The following is a 22,727-nucleotide window of genomic DNA, read 5'->3' as shown; positions in this document are numbered from 1 at the left end:
GAAATTAAGTTAAGAAAAGGGCCAGTGGAAAAGGTGGAGAATTTAGAATGGAGAAGAGGCAGAGTTTGAGTTTGTTGTTGTGAATAAAACCAAAACAGAATCCCTATTCTCTCTTGTAAAAGTGGATTGTTATTGATAAGGCAGACAAAATAAATAGAGTAGGATTCTTTAGCTTGTTAAGGACACAACTGACAGAAAGGATTAATGTTCTGGACTCCATGAGTGGCATGGCAACTGTCAAGGGAGGATTGTTAGTTTCTCCCAGAAGAAGAACTGATTTTTCCTGCACCCCTGAGCGTGGTCAGGCTCTGCCCAGGCTCCCCAGGGAATGCCAGAGCTCCAGGAGGGCTTGGCCAAGGCTCTCAGGGATGCACAGTGGGGATGGTTGGGGTGTCTGTGCAGGGCCAGGAGCTGGATTTAATGATCCCTGTGGGTGCCTTCCAAGTCAGCATATTCTGATCTGTGGCATCAAATGAGATGGGCTGGGATCGAGGTTGCATTTGACTCCAGGCAGGAGCAATGTGGCATTTGGTTCTGAGCTAGTGAGCCCAGGCTCCCTGTGGCTGAGGGATGTGAGCCCTTCCAGGGCACAGCTCACCTTGCCCATCCTGCATAGCTGTTCAAGGGCGACAGGTGTTTCAGATGAAGAGTGCCTTTTTCTGTCAGTGACTGGAAATGTAATCTTAAGTACCTCAGATAGAAACTTCAGAATATAAAATAAATCTTGGTGATTGGTCAGATTAACACTAACCTAGTTGGACATGGGAAAAGGAAGAGCTTTTACATTTAATACACGTGGATGTCAGATTTTCTTACGCATTCAAAGTTAAAATGAAAAAGAATTTCACGAAGGAAATGTCTATCAGTAGCTGTGAAGTAGAAAGTCACAACTTGGCTCAGAGAGTCCCTCAACTATATGTTGGTGGGATGCAGAGCAAGGCAAGGATTTCTGAAAGTTTGCCTCTTTCATAAAGTCACTATAATCTGACCATGAAATCACTGAGGTTGGAAAAGACCCTAAAGATCATTGAGTCCAACATAAACCAAACACTGCCAACAGCAGACCGTGTTTACACATCCTGGCTGTAACAACTTCAGACATCTCCAGAGACATCATTGACTACTAGACACAGTTAGATGATGTTGAGTCTCTGCTCTCTCTCAGTTAAACTTCCTCTTCTTAAGTACAGTGTATCAGCAAGTCCTGGTTCCAACAGGATCCCAATGTCTTTGCTGGCTGATGTCCTGGTGACAGCAGTGTAGCAGGATGTGGATGTGAGGCCAAATCCCCACCTTTGAGTTCAGATGCTCAGAGGAATGCCTGGTTGGAGGTGTGCTCATAGCGAGCCTTCCACCTGGTCTTTTCCCAGGGACATCATGCTTCTTATTTGCTCTCTCTTATTTACTTTTAAATAATTTTGCCTGTTGTAGATATTAATGAATGTATCACTGGGACGCACAACTGTGGGATTGGCCAGACCTGTGTCAACACTTTGGGATCCTTCCGCTGCCAGCGCGACACGAGCTGCGGCACTGGCTACGAGCTCACGGATGACAGTCGTTGCAAAGGTATGTCCTGTGCACAGAAAGCAGCATCTTCCAGGCTTAAATTAAAAACTATGCACATCATTGTGTCATGCTCTTTGGCTTTTGGTAAATACACACGTAACTGAGGCACACACACTTCAAGGACAGCAGTTTTCCCAGCAAATAACCAGATCGTGCAGCTGGGGGCTGCTGCAAAGATTTCCAGCAGAGATAACTGCATTTCACACTGGCAGTTTGTGTTGCATGTTAGGAGCTGCTCTGGGGACTAAACCAGGTGATTAGCAAGGCCAGAACTCACAATACACACAATACCCTGGAGGTTGTTTCTGGCTAGCTCCAGTCTGGTCTGTGGGATTGATGGCTCATTTGTGAGTGGAGTACCTCATGGAGCATATCTGATGGTTTGGATGCACCTGAATGAATCAAGTTTGCACAATCTGGAGTGTGAAACAAAGTGTGGCAAGTGGAGCAACCAGGTGATTCAGTTTGAAAATATGAGGGTAAATGCATCTTTAGAAAAAGAAAGCAAGCTTTTATCCTCAGGAGGTTACAAAGGGATTCATTTCTTAATCCCAGCATTCCTAGGGATTTAAAAACGTAAAGGGGTTAAAACCACTGTTCTTGAGTAGCTGTGTTTGAACACAAAGGTAACAGTCCTCCTTACTAAAAATTTAGTTGTTTCAAGTTCCATCTAGCTTAAAGAATGCTCTTATGTGCATCTGTAACTTCACCTGGTGTGCTGCCTTTATAGAGATATAAATTAGCAGCAAACTCTGGTTGATGTGGAATTGGTTTTCACCATGTCTGTTCCCCCTAAGCTTAGACTGCTTTATAAATAAACTAATTTCTTTCCACTGAGTAAATTAACTCAATCAAAATTCTAGGTAAGGTTTTACTGTAGGAACTGATCAGTGATGAATAATAAATAGATTGAATAAAAAAAGCTGATGAACAAACTCCAGTGCCAAACCTGTAGAACATCACATAATGTTTTTGAAAGTATCATGGTGTAACTGTGATCCCTTTAAAGTTACACTTTGAGTGATTTGAATAATATCAGATTTAGGTCAACAAATAGCTTACTGGCAAGGATTAACATATTTTTCTGTTGGAAAAAAAGGAGCACAGATAGTAAATTATACCCACAACTAAGGCTAGAAAGTTCTTATCTGGGTAAGATATGCTAATAATGTTAATTATTAATGCTATGTGAAGTGATAAAAATAGTCATGTATGGTTTTTAAATGCCAAGTAACATGACTGAGCTGTGCTACATGTAGAACCCTGCTAAACCCACTTCACTATTAATTCAAATGGTCTCCACATGCATTTTTTAAGTCCCACAAAGCTCTGGGGCTACTGTTGTATCAACATGAATGAGAAAGATGAGTTATCCTTTTACTGGAGATTTTCTATATTTTGATAGCTTTAGGAGATTTAATCCCATTGCCAGTTGGCAAATATTACATTTTAGTTGCTTTATGTGGACAGGACTACATTCCTGAGTGAAGCCTCATTTGCTGTTATCTCCTTTATCTGCTTTACATGAACAATAATTTATTCAGAAATATTTATTGTCTATTCTGAACTGGAGTAGAATATTAAAGTAATCAGAAGTAATATTTATGTGCATTTTAAAGCATGGTAATGCAGGGATTTCAAGCCTTAATATGGATGGGAATCGAGGTCAATTAATTCACTTATGAAAGAAATGAACAATATCTGCATTGGATCTAAAGCTAAAATTAAAATTGCAGTTGGCTTATTAAATCTTCCTGACTTCAAATCCCAGCACACTGCTGAATCAAGGCTGAATGTGATGCTTTAGGTAGTCTATAATAGTTTTGAATCATTTAGTTGTGAGAACTAAACTTGCAAAGCATGATATGCACAGACACTCCCCTATATATAAAATTAGTAGTAAAATTGTAAAAAATTCTTAACCTATCTGGTTTTATTGAGATATTTTTTGAGGTAATAAGTCAGATTGATCCTGGATCACAGGATTCCAGGAAGGTACGCTGAGGATTAATCTATGTGATGATTTTAATTATGTCATATTTTTGAAATGCAGTGAAGGAACCCGTCTAATTCCTGCTAACAATTTTTTTTTGTGACGTACCAGATATTGACGAGTGTGAGACTGGTACTCATAACTGCCCCCCCGATTTTATCTGTCAGAATACTCCAGGATCTTTCCGCTGCCGCCCCAAGCTGCAGTGCATGAGTGGGTTTATACAGGATGCACTGGGCAACTGTATTGGTAAGGCTTGCTCTTGTCTTGGGGAATGCTCAAATGCTGCTGGGAGAAAAGTTGTACTTTGTTGCGTAGGTGGTTAGCTGCTTAAGTCTTTGGGTGTTTTATCTGAAGCAAAATGTGTAAAAAAATTGTCATATATTTTTTTCTAACTCTATCCAAAAGGTTTTAGCCAAAGGTTTGTGTAGAAATCTGTAAGTATGGCATTCTCTGGAACACCCTTTGATATTAGTCTGCTTGGTTTTACAGGCTTGTAGGTCTTTCCATACCTGTCCCATGTTAAAGCCCATCTGATTGTGTATGAGAAGATGGGACAGGTATAACATACTGTGGAGAGGAGTTTCACTTTAAAGACTGATGACAATCTTGTCAGGCCAATGCCTTGTTTCCAAGACTCCCCAAAACCCTTCGTATAAATCCATTAAAATTACTGGTTTCCAGCAGACTTTATATGGATCTGTCTAATGTGACCTACAAATCTATCAGTTACTCCCTTGAGTATTATTTTCAAGTCTCAACTCAACTTTTAATTCCCCCATTGGCATAGCAAGCCTTGGACTTGTGGAACTGGCCAAGCAGCAGCTGCTGCCAAGTTGCACTCATTATCAGCCCCTTGTTCTCCTGTAGAGTTGAAATTTGACACTGGAAACAGACTGAAAACAAAACTGCAGCCTTCAAAATGAGGGGGGCCAGTGCCTGTGCACAGCAAGCCCTTTGCAAGCACACGCCTGCCACAGGTAGTGCCAGCTCCGTGGCAGATTTTGATTAACTTGCTGTCATGAACATCAGTAAAGACACATAAAATGCATTTGCTCAAAACATTTAGGCAGTTTCACAGCCTAAGTTTATGCACTGGGAATCAAATGCTACTCTATGTGGAGTTAAGGGGATTTTGTTGCTGGATTTGTGACTCTGATCATCATGTAGAAGCTAAGAGGTCCATCAGAACACACAGGCTGAAGCAGAACTGGTTAAGCTGGTGAACTGAACTGTTGATAAGTATGTTTAGGAGAGACTTTTAAAGGCTTTGAAACAAATACCAGTTCTATACCAAATTTCCACTGTTTTTCAGTGGTTTCTATGGCTTTTATACCTCCCCGGTTTTCACTCAGGAAGCTTTGTATCAGTGGAGCTAAAATGTCATGAACAGTTGTCTTCTCCCACAGGCAGAACTTTTCTCTGTGAAGTTCTCATTATGTACATAATGAGAGCATCTTGCCTTAAACCTGTTGGGACCAGAAAGAGTTACACTGACTTGTGCTCTTGCAGATATCAATGAGTGCCTGAGCACCAACATGCCGTGCCCAGCTGGGCAGATCTGTATTAACACTGATGGCTCCTTCACCTGCCAGAGAATCTCACCCAGCTGTGGCCGAGGTTACCACCTCAATGAAGATGGAACAAGATGTGTAGGTGAGTGGCAGCTGGGAAGAAAAAGCAGTTCTAAGAAAAGAACTCAGATAAATAATTTATGTTTACCAGTTTCTTGCGCTTTGTCCAGGTTTTTGTCATTCCTACAGTCAATTCTTGATACTGTTCTTTCCCTCATGGCAGTCCCAGCAAGTGAAGAATGTCAAGCATCCACCCTCTGTCCTTCATAAAACTCAGGAAATCCTACATTTTGAGGAGTAATTATTATCAGCCCCCATAAATGGCATTGGCTGGGACTGCATCAGTGGAACAATGCTGTGTGGTCCCAAATCTCCTTATTACAGAGAAATAACTCAAGGTCGACTTAACACCCCAGAGAAGCCATTCAAGTAACACTGAAGAATATAGATTGGGCTGGCTTTTAACTGAGATGGTTTTAGCAAAGACAGGCATTTTTGTATGCGTTCTCAATTTCTGTGAGTGGCTTATCAAAGCTCTACTTATGACTCTGGATCTCAGACATCTTAGACTAGATGAAAATATGATTCACAAATATGAATATGCATAATAAAACAATTTTGCACCTGAATTCCTCCAGAGATTGCCTGATTACTTCATTGTTTTCATCCCAAGTCCATGAACATTAAGGACACCTTAGAGCTAACCTGCTTTGGTAGGAATAGCTTGCATTTGTGACTCTGATCTTGTGAAAGCTGAGACACGATAACACCTTGTTTTCTGTTCCAAAACACTTTATAACCACCAGAGGACCAAAAAAATATGTTAACATGTTCTTCTCTCAGCCTGCATAGTTAGAAGTGTACTTTTTGTTGTAGATGTGGACGAGTGCTCATCCTCCAACCAGCCCTGTGGAGAAGGGCACGTCTGTATCAATGCCCCAGGCAATTATCGCTGCGAGTGCAAAGCTGGCTACAGCTTTGATGTCATCAGCAGGACCTGCATTGGTAAGTTGCACCATCAACCTAAATACCTGCAGCCATAGCACTTACAGAATGATCCTGTGTAAAGAATGCTACTGCTCTGTGCATAGCCTCTGTTATCAGAATGCAGAATTGACTGCTACGTTATTTGGCTGGCTCTAAAACCATATTAAAGAACTGCTGGTACTTCAAAGGAAGCTGTATTAGTATTGTCAACATGTTATCTGCTGTCCTGTTAAAAGGTAAGGTTGTGAGAGTATGTGTAATTGTTTTCTGTAATATTTTTATCAACACCTACAGCAAAAGATTCCTTTGGAAGATCAAAGCAACTTTCTCCTGTATAGATCTAATCCAATTATACTCTGGTGTGCTTCTAAATGAGCATTTTGAGGGCATCTTCTCTCTTTAGTATGAAAGTTAAATCTGGAAAACAACAATCAAACTTTTATAATCGCATTCTTGTCCAGGCTGGTGTAGCAGTGGGGCAGCCCATCCATCCACAGAGCCCTCTGTGTGTTTGTCATTGCAGATATCAACGAATGCAGGCGCTACCCAGGCCGCCTCTGTGCTCACAAGTGTGAGAATACTCCTGGCTCCTACTACTGCACTTGTACCATGGGCTTCAAGCTTTCAGCTGATGGCAGATCCTGTGAAGGTAGGGCTGTCAGTTATGGAATGTGAGAAGCAGCTCTGTCACCCTGATTTTTAAGTTTTTCTAAGCCTTCTGATGTTTACATTCTTGTAACGAACTTTCTCACACACTTTATGTAAATAACTTATTGTTTTGTGTTCTTTTATGGAGGAGGAGAAATTTGATGGACTGTTGGTTTGTCCAGTGTCATTGGAGAGGTGGCACTTTCACCCTCCAATCCACTGTCACTTTTGGAAGTCTATAAATGTTGGAGTCAGAAATTAAAAACTCTCTTTTAACCTTGGAAGAGCTGCGTGTGCGCGTCGTGTTATTTTGTGTCCTATAGTGACACAGCTCATTGCTCTTTTAGCTGTTTTTTAAAATTTTTAATAGCTGTTTTTTAAATTTTTTAATTTTACTTTTACTTTTTTTTTTTTTTTTTTTTTTTTACCTTGCAAGACTGCACTGGAATGGCATGAGAAATCATCACAGTGCAGTATCTCTGATTACATAAATGCTGCTGTGCTTAGTTGAGGCCACTATAGCCCACAGCTTGAATATATCACCCTTAGAGTGCATCATTTGGCAGGACAGGATGACAGCCTCAAGCTGCACCAGGGAAGGTTCAGGTTGGACATCAGGAAGAATTTCTTCCCTGAAAGGGTGGTGAGACATTGGAAGGGACTTCTCAGGGAGGTGGTGGAGTCCCCTGCTGTAGATGTTCAAGGAACAGCTGGACCTGGCACTCAGTGCTCTGGTCTGGGTGGCAAGATGGAGCTTAGTCACAGGTTGGACTCGATGGTCTTGGAGGTATTTTCCAGCCTGATAGGTTCTGTGATTCTGTGATGCAGAGGTCCATGGGTCTGCTTTTGCTGCACTTTGAAGGGAGATTCAACTCAATTAGGTTCAAAACCTGTCTTGCTGATATCCAGACACAAAAACATAAGTGTTGGCCTAAAGACTGCCTCCCAGTCTCACACCTTGAAGTACAGGAGGAAATTATAGCACAGTAAAAATTAACCTATACTGCCTCTTAAGAGTAGCACACTGAGAGCCCCCTATTTCCAAGTTACTCAGTGACGTGTGCCATCCTTTTTCAATTAAAAAAATTACATTCCAAAATTTTATCCAATTCCAGTACTAGGAGTGGTGAACATTGCAAGAAATTTGTGATTCAGGTGTATAACTCTGCCTTCCAGATTTGAATGAGTGTGAGAGCAACCCCTGTAGCCAAGAGTGTGCCAATGTGTACGGCTCCTACCAGTGCTATTGCCGCCGGGGCTTCCAGCTCAGCGACATCGATGGCATTTCCTGTGAAGGTGAGCCCTGTGGTGCTCCTTCCTTATTCTTGCTGCAACAAACATGAGCAATTCCATGTAATTTTTTCATTTTAACATTTGAGTCTCTTCAGTATTTTCTTTATTTTCTAACTGTATTTAATGAAGGTCTCCCGCCCATGCCCTTTTCTAGAGGCATCTCTTTGTATGTGTGGTGTCATTTTTGCTGTTCACACTGAATTGTAGCTTGGCACACTTTTATAACTTGACAGAGATTTGTCTTCTTCCTGAGGAGTTACCAGAATTTCTAGTGTTCAGCAAGTGGAGATACAAGCATATTTATGTGTTACATATGTCATACATGATATTACTCGGTAATATTTGATATATCCTCTTTTTGTGGCTGGTTCTGATCTAACATATTCTCAAATACAAGGAAGATTGTCACAGACATCTTTTATGAAAAATCCTTTCCTTAGGAATTTTCCTCCTGAGAAGCTGAGAGGCCTCAGGAACAAAATGTAAACATTGATTATCTGCTGCTGTGGAATGCAATAGGTGGATCTTTGATTGGTCTCATGTGCTTGTTTCTAATTAATGGCCAATCACAGTCAGCTGGCTCGGACTCTCTGTCCAAGCCACAAGCCTTTGTTATCATTCTTTCTTTTTCTCTTCTTAGCTAGCCTTCTGATGAAATCCTTTCTTCTATTCTTTTAGTATAGTTTTAATATAATATATATAATAAAATAATAAATCAGCCTTCTGAAACATGGAATCAGATCCTCATCTCTTCCCTCATCCTTGGACCCCTGTGAACGCAGTCACAGATGTGGGTGTGACCTCATGGACAAGATACTGAGCTTGGACTTAGGTCTCCAAGACTTAGTAAACAGTGAGGCCTTGGGCAGAATACCTAATGTTGATTTCCTTTTGTAAAAGCAAGGATAAAACTATTCTTCTCCCTCCCTTTTATAAAGCACTACAATACATGTCACTGTAAGGTGCTGGCTCTCATCCATTACTTTGTCTCTTGGGCTCTCATATAGCTTTTAATTTTCTCCAGAGTTCCATTTATTCCTGAAAGTCTTTGCTATTTAGATGTTGTTGTCTAGAGCCACACATATCTGATGATCTTCTTCATTGCCCAGAAATTAGAATCATTAAGTTGTATTTGAAGGTCATAGCAGGAGCACTGTCCATGCGCACTGGGCTGAGTGTCATGAACACCTAGAAAATTAGTGGTGTTTTTTTTTCCTTGCAGATATTGATGAATGTGCTTTGCCCACTGGAGGACACATCTGTTCCTTTAGATGTGTCAATATTCCTGGGAGCTTTCAATGTACTTGCCCCTCCACTGGCTACAGGCTGGCACCCAATGCACGCAACTGCCAAGGTGGGTTCAACAACTGCAGGGAGACCTCAAGCATTGTGGAATTCTGACAAGTTATAGCAGTTTTTGTATTTGAAAAAATGCCTTTCCTATGACATGATATGTAATTCAGCTCAACATAAGCTCAACATTTGAAGAAATCAGGTTTTTTTGTAATAAATATACAGGAAATTTCAGTTACAAAGTAATTCAGTAGAGACTACTTTTAAAAATATTAATAAAAATATTAATAAAAATTCTTACAGTGAAATTTCCAGTGCTGTGAGTTGGTTTAGCCATTAAAAGGAAATATCCTGCTGTAAACATGTCAGCAAATATTTAGGTCTTGTCCACTTAGTGGCACTGCTGCTCTTCTTTTTCTTCTTCTTGCTGGTTGGTTGGGTTAGTGTTCTTTTTTGTTCTTCTGTCCTCCCCTTGCAATCCTGCAGTAATGTTTAATTGCGCCCCATGTTCTGCAGTACCTGAAAGGATACTGGCTGCATCTTGAGTGCTGTGTCCAGTTCTGGCCCCTCAGTTTGGGAAGGACATTGAGATGTTTGAGTGCATCCAGAGGGGGCAGTGAGACTGGAGAGGGGCTGGGAACACAAACCCTGTGAGGAACAACTGCGGGAGCTGGGGGTGTTTAGCCTGGAGAAAAGGAGACTCAGGGGTGCCCTTATCACTCTCCACAATCCTGAAAGGTGGCTGCACTCAGGTGGGGTTGGGCTCTTTCTCCAGGCAGCACTGACAGAGCCATAGGACGCAGTCTCAGTCTGCATCAAGGGAAATACAGGTTGGATATTAGGAAAAGTTTTTCACAGAAAGAGTGATAAAATTCTGGAATGGCCTGCCTGGGGAGGTGGTGGAGTCACCATCCCTGGGTGTGTTTAAGAAAGGACTGGATGTGGCACTGGGTGCCAGGGTTTAGTTGAGGTGTCAGGGAATGGGTTGGACTCAATGATCTTGAAGGTCTCTCCCAACATTGTGATTCTGTGATTCTGTCATTGTCTTGCACCTGCAAGGAGAGGAGAAGCCTGTGTTTAACCCACACCCCTGTTTCCCTTTGGCAGATATCGATGAGTGTGTTGCAGAAAGCCACAACTGCTCTTTCAACGAGACCTGCTTCAACATCCAGGGCGGCTTCCGCTGCCTGTCCTTGGAATGCCCCGAGAATTACCGCAAGTCAGGCGACACGTAAGTACCTTCTTTCCAAGGTGGCACCATCTCCTCAGTGCCATGCCACTGCTGGCTGAGCACAGAGCAGTTTCTAGCAAATATGAACTGTGTTGGCAGGCCTACCACACAAGTCTGGTTTCTTTCATCATGCTCCTCTTTCTAAGAAAAAAGATACTCCCTTAAGAAATGCCATTAGTTAGTGGTTTGCACCATAATAATCTCCAGAGCCACAAGCAGATACTCTGTCTGGTTCCCTTGCAAGGCAGCCTGATAGGAGGGCTACATTGGACTTTGAAATCCTTGGCTTTTATTTCAGAATCACCCACAGTCTTTCCTTACCTTCACACTTCAGCTAAAGGCTTCTTTTTTAGCTCCCTCTCTGAATTCTCCCCTGTACCGTTGCAAAGCATTGCAAGAATGTCTTATTTTTGGTACCATTTAATTGAATCCTAGAATATTAAGGGGTTAGAATGGACCTTAAAAATCATCTAGTCCCAACCCTCTCTGCCATGTACAGGTGAGACATGTCCCACAAGACCAGTCTGCTCAAGGCCATACTCAAACGGGCCCGGGTTGGGGCATCCACCTCAATGGCCAACCTGTTCCAGTAAAAAAACTCTTACAATAAAAAAACCTAAAATTCTCACAATAAAAAATTCTTCCTAATACCATACATAAATCTCCCCTCTTTCAATTTCCATCCAATTTTCTGTATTAAAACCCTGGGAATCCTAGCAAGGGTGGTATATTAGCTGCAGCTCATAATTTTGTCTCTAACCTAGCTCAGTGCATCTAACCTAGTCTGTGCATTCTGGTGTAGAAAATAGGAGACAGCTCTGGGAGGAGAGGCAGCTGGCAGCTCTTTTATACCCATCAAATAGAGCCAGCTGAGAGGAGAAGTTGTTGCAAACTCTCAGTTGTGCAGCTAGAGTTTATGGCTGGTCAAAGTGATGCTTTTCCTCCTGCCCTGTGGCTTTCTGGCCACCCTTCCAAAGGCTGCTTCATGGTCCCTTTGTGTGCCCTGTTCTCAGGTAAGTGTGAGCTCCACCAGCCAGGGAGGAAAAGTGACAAATCCCATTTGTTATCAGCCCATTGTTGCTTTTCCCAGTCAGTGTTGGTATGGGCACCATCTGTCAGACAGACCTGAGAGCTCTGTGCCTCCTCTGAGGAATGAAGCCAGCACTGATCTCCATCTCAGGGATTTTGTGGGGATCAGTTAGTTTGCATTCAAGCCTTAGTCTTTGAAATGTCATACAAGTGGCACAGCAGATGTGTTTGATCAGAATGCTGGAGAGGAAGTTCATGGTGTAAACCCAGCTATTTATAAAATATGCTTGTGTTCTGGGAAGGGTAATAGGAATTAAATTTTAAATTAAATTTGTCATATCAGTGACCAAGCAGCGCCTCATGATGCAGATGTTCTTTTTATTTGTAAGTCTGTGGGTTCATTGGTATCCTAATTTTAAAAAAAGTTTTAAAAGTGCATTGTGCAATGGGCCACTAGACAGAATTAGCAGATTTCTGCTCTTACAGACATTCCTGTGTCGCCGAGTTCAGTTTATAAAATACACATCATACACACATTCCATTTATTTTTCTCTCTTATCTGTATTTGACTTCATTGGCTATTTGAGCTACATGACATCTTTTGGAAAAGCAGTAGAGTGTCTGAATGTTTTTCTGTGTCTACGTTGTTGCTCTGTAATGGCTTTCTCTGCCCAACTCAGACCTACTCATAGGGCGAGATCCTTCTGATTTGCTCAGGCTATAATCAGGTTTCAGACACAAATCCTGCAGGTGCTCAGTGAAATTCTAATTATTTTAATTCCTTAAGTCACCATCTTGTTGGATTTATTAGGTTTTCCCCTCTCAACAGCTACAGATAGTTACTAAATGCATTGCTGGAAAGATGTTTGCAGAAAGCAAAGAGAATGTGAATTCATTGTTGTCACTGGTGAAGAGCAGTGGGTTCCTCAGGTGCTCTCACACTCAGAGGATATCAATGTTACACCAGTGTGCAGGAATCAGGATTTATGGGTGGGATTACCTGGTGCTCACTGGGAGCAGTTCATAAGACAGCTCTTTAGCACCCTTTTTATATCCAAACTATTTACATCTCCTTGAGTGAGTCAGTTTTGCATTTGTACCCCAGCAGGGCTGATAGCCAGCATATCTTTGTTATGTTCTGCATGATAACAACATTAAATTGCTTTTTCACCCAGGCTCTAAAATCAAAGTAGTTGGCTTCTTATCACACCTAGTATAGATACCATTTTTTCTCTCCTTTTTATTCAAAACACATTCCAGTTTCACCAACTTGGCACATCATAAGAAACACAACCTATTTTTCCATTCCCATCCAGCTGGCACCTCAGGAATTTTTTTACACTGTTCCCCATTATTTTCTTTGGAATAGCTATAATTTAATAGGCCGCAATCCTGTAAATCCATGTTTCCTTATTCTTATTTTTCCTTAAAATCCTTATGCACACGCAGCAGCACTCAGTGATCCAGAAGTTTCTTTACCCAGTACCTGTAAAGCAGAGGTTTTTGCATGGTGGCTGTTGCAGTGGCAATTGCCATCAGGTGAAGCAGGAAAGATAACACTCTGTGTTATCTTCCCCAAATACAGCAAAATCCCTGGCTTGATCTAAATGGTAACAATTTTATTGAAGGCTTTATCTCTTTTACTTAAATTCTGCTTTTTGTTTTTCATCGATCTGTCTATAGGCTTGGGATTTTTCCCAGGATAGATTAAGATCTGCTGCTCCTCATAATAGAACTTAACTTGCTGCACTGCCTTGCCAAACAGTTTTTGTTTTCAAATTGCATAACAATTAACTTCTCTTTATATGGCATTGAAGTCTAACATTTGTAATATTTAAGCCAAGAAAAATAGTAGAAAAGATAAAGAAGCATTTATGGCAGCATATCAGATGCGTGCTGCATTGAGCCAAATGGAGAACTATTTCTATTTTCTAGACATGTCTGTGCATATTATTAAGGTTGCCTGGTGCTTATCATTATTAGGACATATTTTAACTCCTTAAAATTTTGCCAAAATATAACCAATGGCTGAAATTTTACATGCCAGGTGTCTGACTCAGGCTCAAGTTTTGGCAAATTTCAGCCAGAGCAGCTCACCCATTTCCAAGAACAAGTGTAGAGAGGAACACACTGGCTTGTGTGTTTTAAAGACATTTTGGTGATTTATTTTTTTAAATTTATTTTAACAGTTTGCTGTCATGTTATGGAGCAGAAATCTGACATTTGCTATGAAATTGCTTTTGCACCAAAATCCTCTGAAACCTTTAAAATTACAAACTTTGTAAAGCCTGTAAAATTGCATTCAGCCTTTTTTAAGAAATCAAGACCTTGATAAGTAAACTTAATCCACTCCTCTATGCCAAAATAGGCTCAGATATACCTGGAATCTTTCTGAGAGTTCTTTTGCTTCAAGTCCTTGAAGGATAAGGATTTCATAGCAATCTATCTGTCTTTGTGTTTGGCTATCTCCCTCACTGCAATTTAATTCTTCCTATCAATACAGAGGTCTTTTTCTCCATCAGCAAAGAGTTCTCTTCTGATTTAGTGGTCCTGAGATTCCTATTGCTCTTCAAAGCAGTCTGAGACATGCAGATCCAGCTGCACAGGCTGTCTGAGCCTGCTGCCCCATAAAGCCACAGCAGAGGACCCCAGTCTGTGCTGGGCCAGGTGTGCCTGCCTGGACAGCCCCAAACTCACAGATAAGTGAGATGTTTCTAGCATGGGTGAGAGAGGAGCCAGCTTGGGAAGAAAAAAATGAGAAAAAACTGAAAACTTGGAGATAAGGAGGTTGAATGTAGGGGGGGGGGGAGGGATCTGAAGGTCTGTCAGGGTGAGGAGAATGAGTCTGGGAGATGCCTAAGGGGTAGCAGGGAAAATGGGGTAAAACTACAAAGGAGGCAACCACAGGTCCTTATGGCCCAAGGGTAGCTGATTCCAGGGAACTGATGACAGGACAAGAGGACATGGGGAAGAATTTCTTCCCTGAAATGGTGGTCAGGCATTGGAAGGGGCTGCCCAGGGAGGTCGTGGAGTCCCCATTCCTGAAGGTTTCCCAGGAATACCAGGATGTGGCACTCAGTGCTCTGGTCTGGGTGACAAGGCTCTGGCTGGACTCGATGGTCTTGAAGGAATTTTCTGTCCTATTCCAGATTTGGATGGGGAGCATCAAAGGAAGTAATAATTTGGGATGGCCACACAAAGGTCCTGAGGGAAAGGATCTGTGCTTTGGGTCTAGGGCTGTGAGGTGGAAACTGAGAAAGCTGTGTCAGCCAGGAGAGAATGGAGCAGGAGGAGGACTGGCACTGGCTGAGTAGGCAGTCCTGATGCCAAATATTTGGGTGAGGAGCAAGGGCCATAGGCTAGGAAAGGAGATAGGAAGAAGAAACAAGATAAGGAAGGACAGATGAAGGGGACAAGGATAGGATGTAAAGGCTCAGTGCTGAGGAAAAAGAGAATATAGTTCTGTCTCCTTACACCTTGAAATGTCCTAGAGACTTTCTATCTCCAGAGCAACATGCGGAACACTTGTCCATCCTCATTACCACTCTGGTCTATCCTGTTTCCCTTCCTGCAGTGGGGCTCCAGGTTCTCCTCTGGTTAAGGATTGTCTGTGAAGACCAACCATCAGTTGGTTTCATTCCCTTGAAGTTCTGCTCTGTTTAAAACAAAAGCCACCTTCCCTGCGCAGCTGATCATTGGCATCAATGTCCCTGATGTGGCAATGGCTCGCTTGGACCTCATGATGTGGTGCAACCTGCTGAAAAGAGGTGCACACCAACAATAGCAGGAGCAAGAGGAATATTTATAATTTTTTTCACTTTGCAGTGGAATATATTCTAGGAGGCCTGCAAGGCTGTTGCAGCTCTGGAAATCTGCAGCATAGAATGCGTAGTGAGGGTATAGTTCAGTAATAAAACCTGGTTAGTTGTTCAGCATGTTGAGTTGGTATCCATGTAGGAAGCAAGCCATAAAGCCATAAATCTTGCTAATAGAAAGTTTGTTTTCCTTCAGCATGTGAGGAATTGTTGCATACCATTCAGCTCCTTTGAGCACAATGAAGTGAAAATCTGACTCAGAAATGATTGTGAGGGAAGGTACAAAATATTTTTCTCCTTGTTTTTCTGTTACAAAATGTTGTATTTATTATCTGTAAATGGAGTCCCTCCAGTTTTGGCAGTTTTCATTTATCAGTGTTTGGTACATGAAATTCAAACTGGGAGTAATTCTTTGAAATATTTATTTGAAATATTCTTTGAAATAATTCTTCCAATATTTCAGCCACATAAATAAACATAATAGAACAGAGTAGAAAGTGAGCTAAACAAACTGGGTTCAAATTCAGGAATAAGCATTTAGCAGCAGTATACACTTACTTTTATAGGCCATGCACCTGATTTCAGAGTTTTTCAAGGACTGAAAATATATAATATTTAATATAATAAGTAATATCATATTATGTAACAATAGAATTATAATAATATAATATATAATAATACTGCCAATATAATATATAGTAATACTGCCATGTGATTTTCTGCTGTCCAGGATTGAAATGCTCTTTGCTCCTCACCTTTGTGGTGTGTGACCCCACAATGAACTTTGGCTCTTGAAAGCAATAATATTTGCCATTTCTCCTTTGTGGTTATTTGAGGGAGCAATTACTGCACATTAACTGAACCTACAGTGCAGTGTGCAGGGCATACCACCAAAGCATGAGATAAAAGATGATGAATTTTGAATAATTTTAGTCCTAGCTGCAGGCACATCTATCTTCACAAATAACTTTCTGAATCCACAGAACATCCTTTTTCTTTGAAAGCTGGAAGCTTTGGTTTTTGTTCTCTTAAAAAAAATTCTGGCCATAATTTAAAAATTTATTTTACTTTTATAAAATAATAAGGGAGAGCATCTTTATGAGAGTGTAAGTGCTCATAAGCACGTACATGCTTCTAAGAACTTGTACTTGAAGAAAACATTTCCAGCTAGGGAATGAACTGTCTCAACTTGCTCCATGATTTCAGCAAAACCAAGTAGCCTCATGATTTTAACAACTCCAAGCTATTCTCCTTAGTGGAGTTATTAATGACGTTTCAGAAAAGAATGCAGAGCTCTCCATACCTGAAAATACTTCAAGAGTATCCACACCTAATTAGCTGGCCATCCTGTGAGGACTTGTGCATGATCTTTAAACTCATGAATAAAACTAAGAATGCATTCAAATCTTCAAAGAATTGCTTCAAAGAAACACTTTTGTTTGCAAGAAGTATTAAAATAAAACATGCAACACATTAATTGAAGAGCTGAGGGTACTTTTAATTAGTCTTCTTGAAAGTGCTGATTTTGCATATAATGAGGAGTTCCTGGAATTCAGATCACTGTGCATGGGCAACAAATTGGGGCTTGCTCATGAACCACAGCTCTGCTGGTAGCAGATGCTGCTGATAGGAGCTCAAACTCATGTCAGAATAAAGTAATGAAATGGACACTCAGGTTTCTCTGAGGTGGTAAGAAACAAACCGTGCTTTTATGCTGGAGCATTTCTTGGCAAAGAAAGAAATTGTTTGGGTTACAAAATTTCAACCAGAGGAGCAAATACTGCTTGGAGTGGAGAGACTCTTTAAATTAATTAAATATAATTTAATTTATTCATAGTTTTGCATGAGGCAAATATGGGGCTAAATGCTCAACCTGATCATGATGAAATTTTGCAAACTCATCATCCAGCTGAGATCGTTGTTGTCTACCTTTATTTCCACACACTTGCCTGAAAGGGTGTTTGGATACCTGTGTGGTGATTTGGGCATATCTTTAATCTGAAATGCACGCAATCTCACCCAGTAAGCAATCCTTTGCACACTTCTGAAACCCACCAGGTACCATGATGTCAGATCTTCATTAATGTGTTCATATAACGCTCTTAAGCAGCAGTGACTTGGATGCCCATAGCTGCCATATTTTTCTGGACAGAGTTCACTTCTCTCTGGAACAGAATGCATGAAGATTGTGCCTGCTAATGTAAAGGTTTGTTGTTCCCTGCCAGCGTGTGTGGGTGGTCTCCTGCTGGTGCTCTGGATTTTTCACTGTGACACGGTGCTGAGGGAATGAAAGAGCAGAGGGCAAGCTCCTCTCTCACCAGAAGGTCATGAGAAATCACTGCTGTGACTCAGGGCTGTGCAGGAGCAGACTGAACGTGTAGAACACATGCTGGAGACATCAGGCCATGGGATCTTGTTTTCAGGGCTTGCTTAGATTGGTTTTAGACTGACTGGTTGGTTCTGATAGCACAGAGCAATACTTGTGCCATATCAGCAGGAAAAGGTTGATCTTCAGAGACAAACTCCTTGGACATACATGGTTTTCAGAATACTTCACTCAGTCTTAAAATACAGCCAGACATCCCAAGCAGGGCACAGACAGCTCCCTTGCCATTTAGAGTCTCTTCCTTTACTGAACATATGTCCAACCAGCAAAAGAATAAAACTTGAAGGGGGAAAACAGTGGCAGTGTTCTCCCAGGGGGGGCTTGGCTGACATAATGAAAATAAACTCTCACCCCTGCTGGGGTGCCAGACTTGATCCACCCGTGCCTGCAGAGCAAGGGCAACACTTGTGACAATGGCAACGCTTCTCCCAAAGCCCCAGCTGCAGGCAAGCTCATCCTTATTGAACTCCTGTCCCTTTGCAATGTGAGTGAGGTGCCAGGCTGGAGAGTGGATGCAGGATGCAAGTCAGCCCATCTTTTCCCACCCCCAGTGCCCCTGCTCTTCCTCCCCCTCGCTAAATGTGCGCTAATCTTCCTCTTGTCTTGTCTTCTCACTTTTCTTGCAGTCGCTGTGAGCGCTTGCCTTGTAATGAGAATAAGGAGTGCCAGAGCCTGCCCCTGAGAATAACCTACTATCACCTCTCTTTCCCCACCAACATCCAAGTACCCACCGACATTTTCCGCATGGGCCCTTCCAATGCTGTCCCTGGGGATAAAATTCAGCTGTCCATCACCAGCGGGAACCAGGAGGGGTTTTTCACCACAAAAAAAGTGAACAACCACAGTGGCCTTGTGGTCATGCAGCGTCAAATCACAGAGCCCAGAGACCTTCTTCTGACAATCCAAATGCGACTTTCCCGCCACGGAACTGTCAACACATTTATTGCCAAACTTTTTATCTTTGTCTCTGCACAGCTTTGATCCCTAACTCGCACTCATCACTGGCTACTCTTTCTCTTCTAAGAGTAGCTTTTTTCCCCCCCCTGATTTTAATAAAGTTTTAGTTCATCTGTTGCATGCTGCACTTGCATTTTATTCGCCATCATCATTACAGTTTTCCACTTTCCCCCATAACTGAACATCCTAATTTGTGGAGATTCTTCTGTGTACTCTGCCTCATAATACAAAGCAGAATTTGATGCCTAAGAGTTCATTACCTGAGCATACTGAGGACTGAAAGCCATTAATTTACTTCACACAGTAGGGGAGTCAGCTGATCCTACACAGTTACATAGGTTTAGGTCTAAATTTTCCAAAGAAAATAGGTACATATTTTGAACTGTCTCATCTGAGACATGTCTAGAAAATTTCATCACTTATGTGATGAAAATAGTGTGGTAAATAGTGTGGATTTTCTGATAATCTGTTACAAGGGCATAACTTGGACCCTTAGGAGCCCTGAGGTGCCCCAGCACATGGGTCAGTATGAAAGTGTGCAGCCAGATTCTCAAGCTGTCCTATTTATTGTTTCTCTTTGTATTCCATGAGCTAATGCTGATAGGGATTTCCACCAGGTACAGCTTTTGTGCCATCCTTAGAAGCCAGGTACACCAGGCTTCTAAGGATGGCACAAAAGCTAATCTCCTCTAAAGAACATTTATTTGAGAGATATTTCATCTTTCTTTCTGTGGAATTTTTGCTGAATGAAAAGCTAATGACAGCAGAACAGCAATCAGCTTCATGACAGCATTCAATTAATAGCAGAGAGCTCCTTTCTGTTTCACAAGTTATATCCTGAAACATTCCCATCTACAGGAACAGTTGAAAAAGATATTTGATTTGTCTCATAACACTTTTGTCTCTCCAGCTTTCATATGAAAGCTGATAAATTTTGACCAGTAAAGACTTTATCCACAACTACCATCACACCAAACCATAAGTGCTCTGCAAAGTCAGTCAGAATTCCAACATCCAGATCTTTCTTCCTTTGCTTTGACTTTCTTTGTTTACTTCTAAGCAGTCAAGAACAATTCAACTGGAATGTCTTTGGAATTATTTTGTTTTCTGAGCTGGAAGAGGATTTATTTATTACACTGAGTCCTTGTGCTGATAAATATTAAAAGCTCACTCCTAGAGTGAGCCAAAAATTAATGTTCTACACTACCCTGGGCTCAGGTGTCTCTGCTGCTCATTAGACAGGCAGAACAGTCATTCCATAGAAAAACAGGGAATAATCCAAGGGAATGCACCTGTAGAGAAAATATCTCACTATATAAGTCCTGACAGCACAGTCAGGGTACAAGGGTGGAAACTGGGAACCTTCTAAACCCAGATCATGAGCCTCAATCACCTGGGCACAAGGAGTGACTCCTGGATGCCTGGATCAGGGCAGGATTGCAGCACTCTGCCAGAGCATTACGTGTTCCCCAAGGCAAAGTTCACCACAGCTGGCTGACGGGAGCTCAGGTCCCATAAGGAATGCCAGTGTTTAATAGGGCTGTTGGCACATCCTTATAAAGGTGCCAGAAGCTGCCAGTGGGGAGAGAGTCCCAGGTTTAAACACTGACCGCACAGCCCATGTCACTTGAGCTCGTGGGGTTAATTACTGCCACACAAGGAGGTGCTTTTACGTAAATGTTCTCTGTTCCTTATGAGGCCATAATGAAGTAGGATAAATATTCAAAAATAAACTTAATTTTTGCAAAAATTAAGATAAAGGGAGTTCGAGAACATGACCCTCAGTGTTGTAAAATGCTGCCACAATAATTGTATTTAGCAAGGAATTCAGGAGCACAAAGCTCACGTTCCCCTGTGTCAGATGCTTGAATGCTGCAGTGTCACTGGGACTTTCAGGAGCATGTAGGTAATTACATGGTGCTATTTATATTTTCCAAATGAAAATTTAATCACAGCTCCTGGTCCAAAGAATTTACTGACTGAATCTGAGAGACAATATGAAAAAGAATCCTGCCAGGACCTTAGAAGAATGAAAATTTTATATTCAGGAAATAATCAGAGCAGCTGAGCTGTTTCTTAACTTTCTTCCCTTTAAATGAAAATGCCCAGAGGGAAATCAATCTCCAAAGCTGTAATTTGTGCTAGAGGCAGAAAACTTGAAGGAAAGGTACAAATAAAAAAAATTCTCATCACTGAGGAAGAAACTTCTGCCAGTCATAGTCCCCACTGCAGGAGAACATGAGCAAAATGGAAAACATCAGCTAATCAGAAGGTGAAATGCAAAGATGATGTGTAAGGATAAAATTATAAAGTATTATGAGAACAGAGCATATAATTTATATCAAATACCAGGATTTGAGATAGATGTTAGTTGTGAAAGAAGTTACTCCAGTTCAGGGATGTCCAAAAGATGAAGCAGTGAGAGAACAAAATGTTATCAACTGCACTTTGGATATGCATGGCAATTGGCAGGGATGGCAAAAGAAAAGTGATCAGAGAGGGAGTATAAGGAAGGAACAAATTCCAGTTTAGCAGTGTAGACAGAGCATGCAAAAAACCTCCCAAGTTGGTGGAATTTGTAAGAGGAGAGAGAAAAGGTGCAAAGAAATAGAGCTGACACAGACATTTATCTGTCCCACATGTGGTTATGGGCTGGATGGATCCATAAACTCAGTGTAGATGAGAGCAAACACAAATCACTTGTGACCATTGAGATCCTCTGATCTGTACCAAAGTCATGTCAGAAGGCTTATTCCACAGGTGAGAATCATGAATGCAAATCTTATTTAGGACTTAATCTTACACAAAATTATTGACTTTATTTATTTATTTATTGTCTTTATTGACAAAGTATTTCAGAAATATGTGAATTTGCCTTTTGTTCCAGCTGAAGTTGAGAGTAAATCTCCCTTTAGCACCCAGGAAGAAGCAAAAGGAGACCACTACTGAAAGCCTGAGACACTCCCACCACAATGCTTTTTGCATACAAATTCTATTATCTAAATACAGCTGTGGTAATTTAGGATGTTCTATGAATTCTAACAGTACGTAATCTGCAATAGTGTCCCAAAATAAGTTAAGGTGAGGTGTCTAGGACATGACAAGACTTTGTACACAGATAATGGTGGGAAGTAAAAGGGCACAGGCCCCCTCTTCTGGCCTGTATCTCCTGTCCAGTCTCAAAACATCAAGTACAGGGTGAATACCTGTATTCCTGTATAATACCTGTACACCAGTCTCAGCTGGAGTTTATTAACTCAGCTCTGTTGCCTCCCCATGGACTGTGCCCGTTCACATCTGTTGAAGCATGAGCTGCTTGGTGTTGATTTGTGTTTTCCCCTTATTTAACTTCATACAGTATCATCATGCTTGGCTTAATTTTTTTTTGAGGAGCAGAGTTGGGAACATGTAATAAGAAGTTACTGATATATTGATTATAAATAGAGCCATAAAGTCCCTTTGAGCATCTGAAAAAAGATGGTTTGTAAATGTGGACTGGGATAAGACATTTTGAAAAGAGCAAGAATGATTTGTTTTTAGAATTATCTAACAAAATAAATCTTCCTTTTTTGGTTCCCCTTTAACTCAGTAATTTTTTCTTACTTTTGATCTTTTAATTCCCCCCTCCTCTGACACTGCAGCATTTTTATTTTCCACTTAGAAATATGTAGAAATGGACAGGTCAAAGTTGAGATCATTTGTGGGGCTTAGTCACATTTGAAGTCCCAGCACAGCCCTTTCATCTCTCACGAACACAGAGTGGGCATTGTGTGAGGTTCTTGAACTGTAAGTGACTTTAAATTCACTCTAGTGGACAAGGGTGAGAAGTCATTTAACTTTAAATAGACTTTCAAGGCCGAATGAGCAGCTGGTTGAGATGGAATATGAAATGATCCTTACCATTTCCCCAAGCTCAGAATTCAACCTTTGAGATTTTAAATAATGTGGTTAA

General features: G+C 41.3%; 1 protein-coding gene across 2 annotated transcripts in view; it reads left to right on the top strand.

Annotated features, from left to right (window-relative positions):
* The window catches only part of FBLN1 (fibulin 1), a 63,943-nt gene that overhangs the window by 26,269 nt on the left and 14,947 nt on the right, over positions 1-22,727 (top strand). Inside the window, exons 7-15 of one of the 2 annotated variants that reach the window (XM_059473125.1) lie at positions 1,432-1,569; positions 3,674-3,811; positions 5,075-5,218; positions 6,013-6,141; positions 6,647-6,772; positions 7,948-8,067; positions 9,287-9,418; positions 10,465-10,588; positions 18,445-18,816. In XM_059473125.1, coding sequence (XP_059329108.1) covers positions 1,432-1,569; positions 3,674-3,811; positions 5,075-5,218; positions 6,013-6,141; positions 6,647-6,772; positions 7,948-8,067; positions 9,287-9,418; positions 10,465-10,588; positions 18,445-18,799 — 1,406 coding nt within the window. In that variant the 3' untranslated portion in view covers positions 18,800-18,816. Of the gene's footprint in view, positions 1-1,431; positions 1,570-3,673; positions 3,812-5,074; positions 5,219-6,012; positions 6,142-6,646; positions 6,773-7,947; positions 8,068-9,286; positions 9,419-10,464; positions 10,589-18,444; positions 18,817-22,727 lie in introns of those variants that run through there. The other variant, XM_059473124.1, reaches the window with a different exon arrangement.

This window comes from Ammospiza nelsoni, chromosome 5, assembly GCF_027579445.1.
Source record: "Ammospiza nelsoni isolate bAmmNel1 chromosome 5, bAmmNel1.pri, whole genome shotgun sequence".
Classification (NCBI taxonomy): domain Eukaryota; kingdom Metazoa; phylum Chordata; class Aves; order Passeriformes; family Passerellidae; genus Ammospiza; species Ammospiza nelsoni.
The sequence above is the reverse complement of the archived record's forward strand: the minus strand, read 5'-3'. Positions and strand labels throughout refer to the sequence as shown.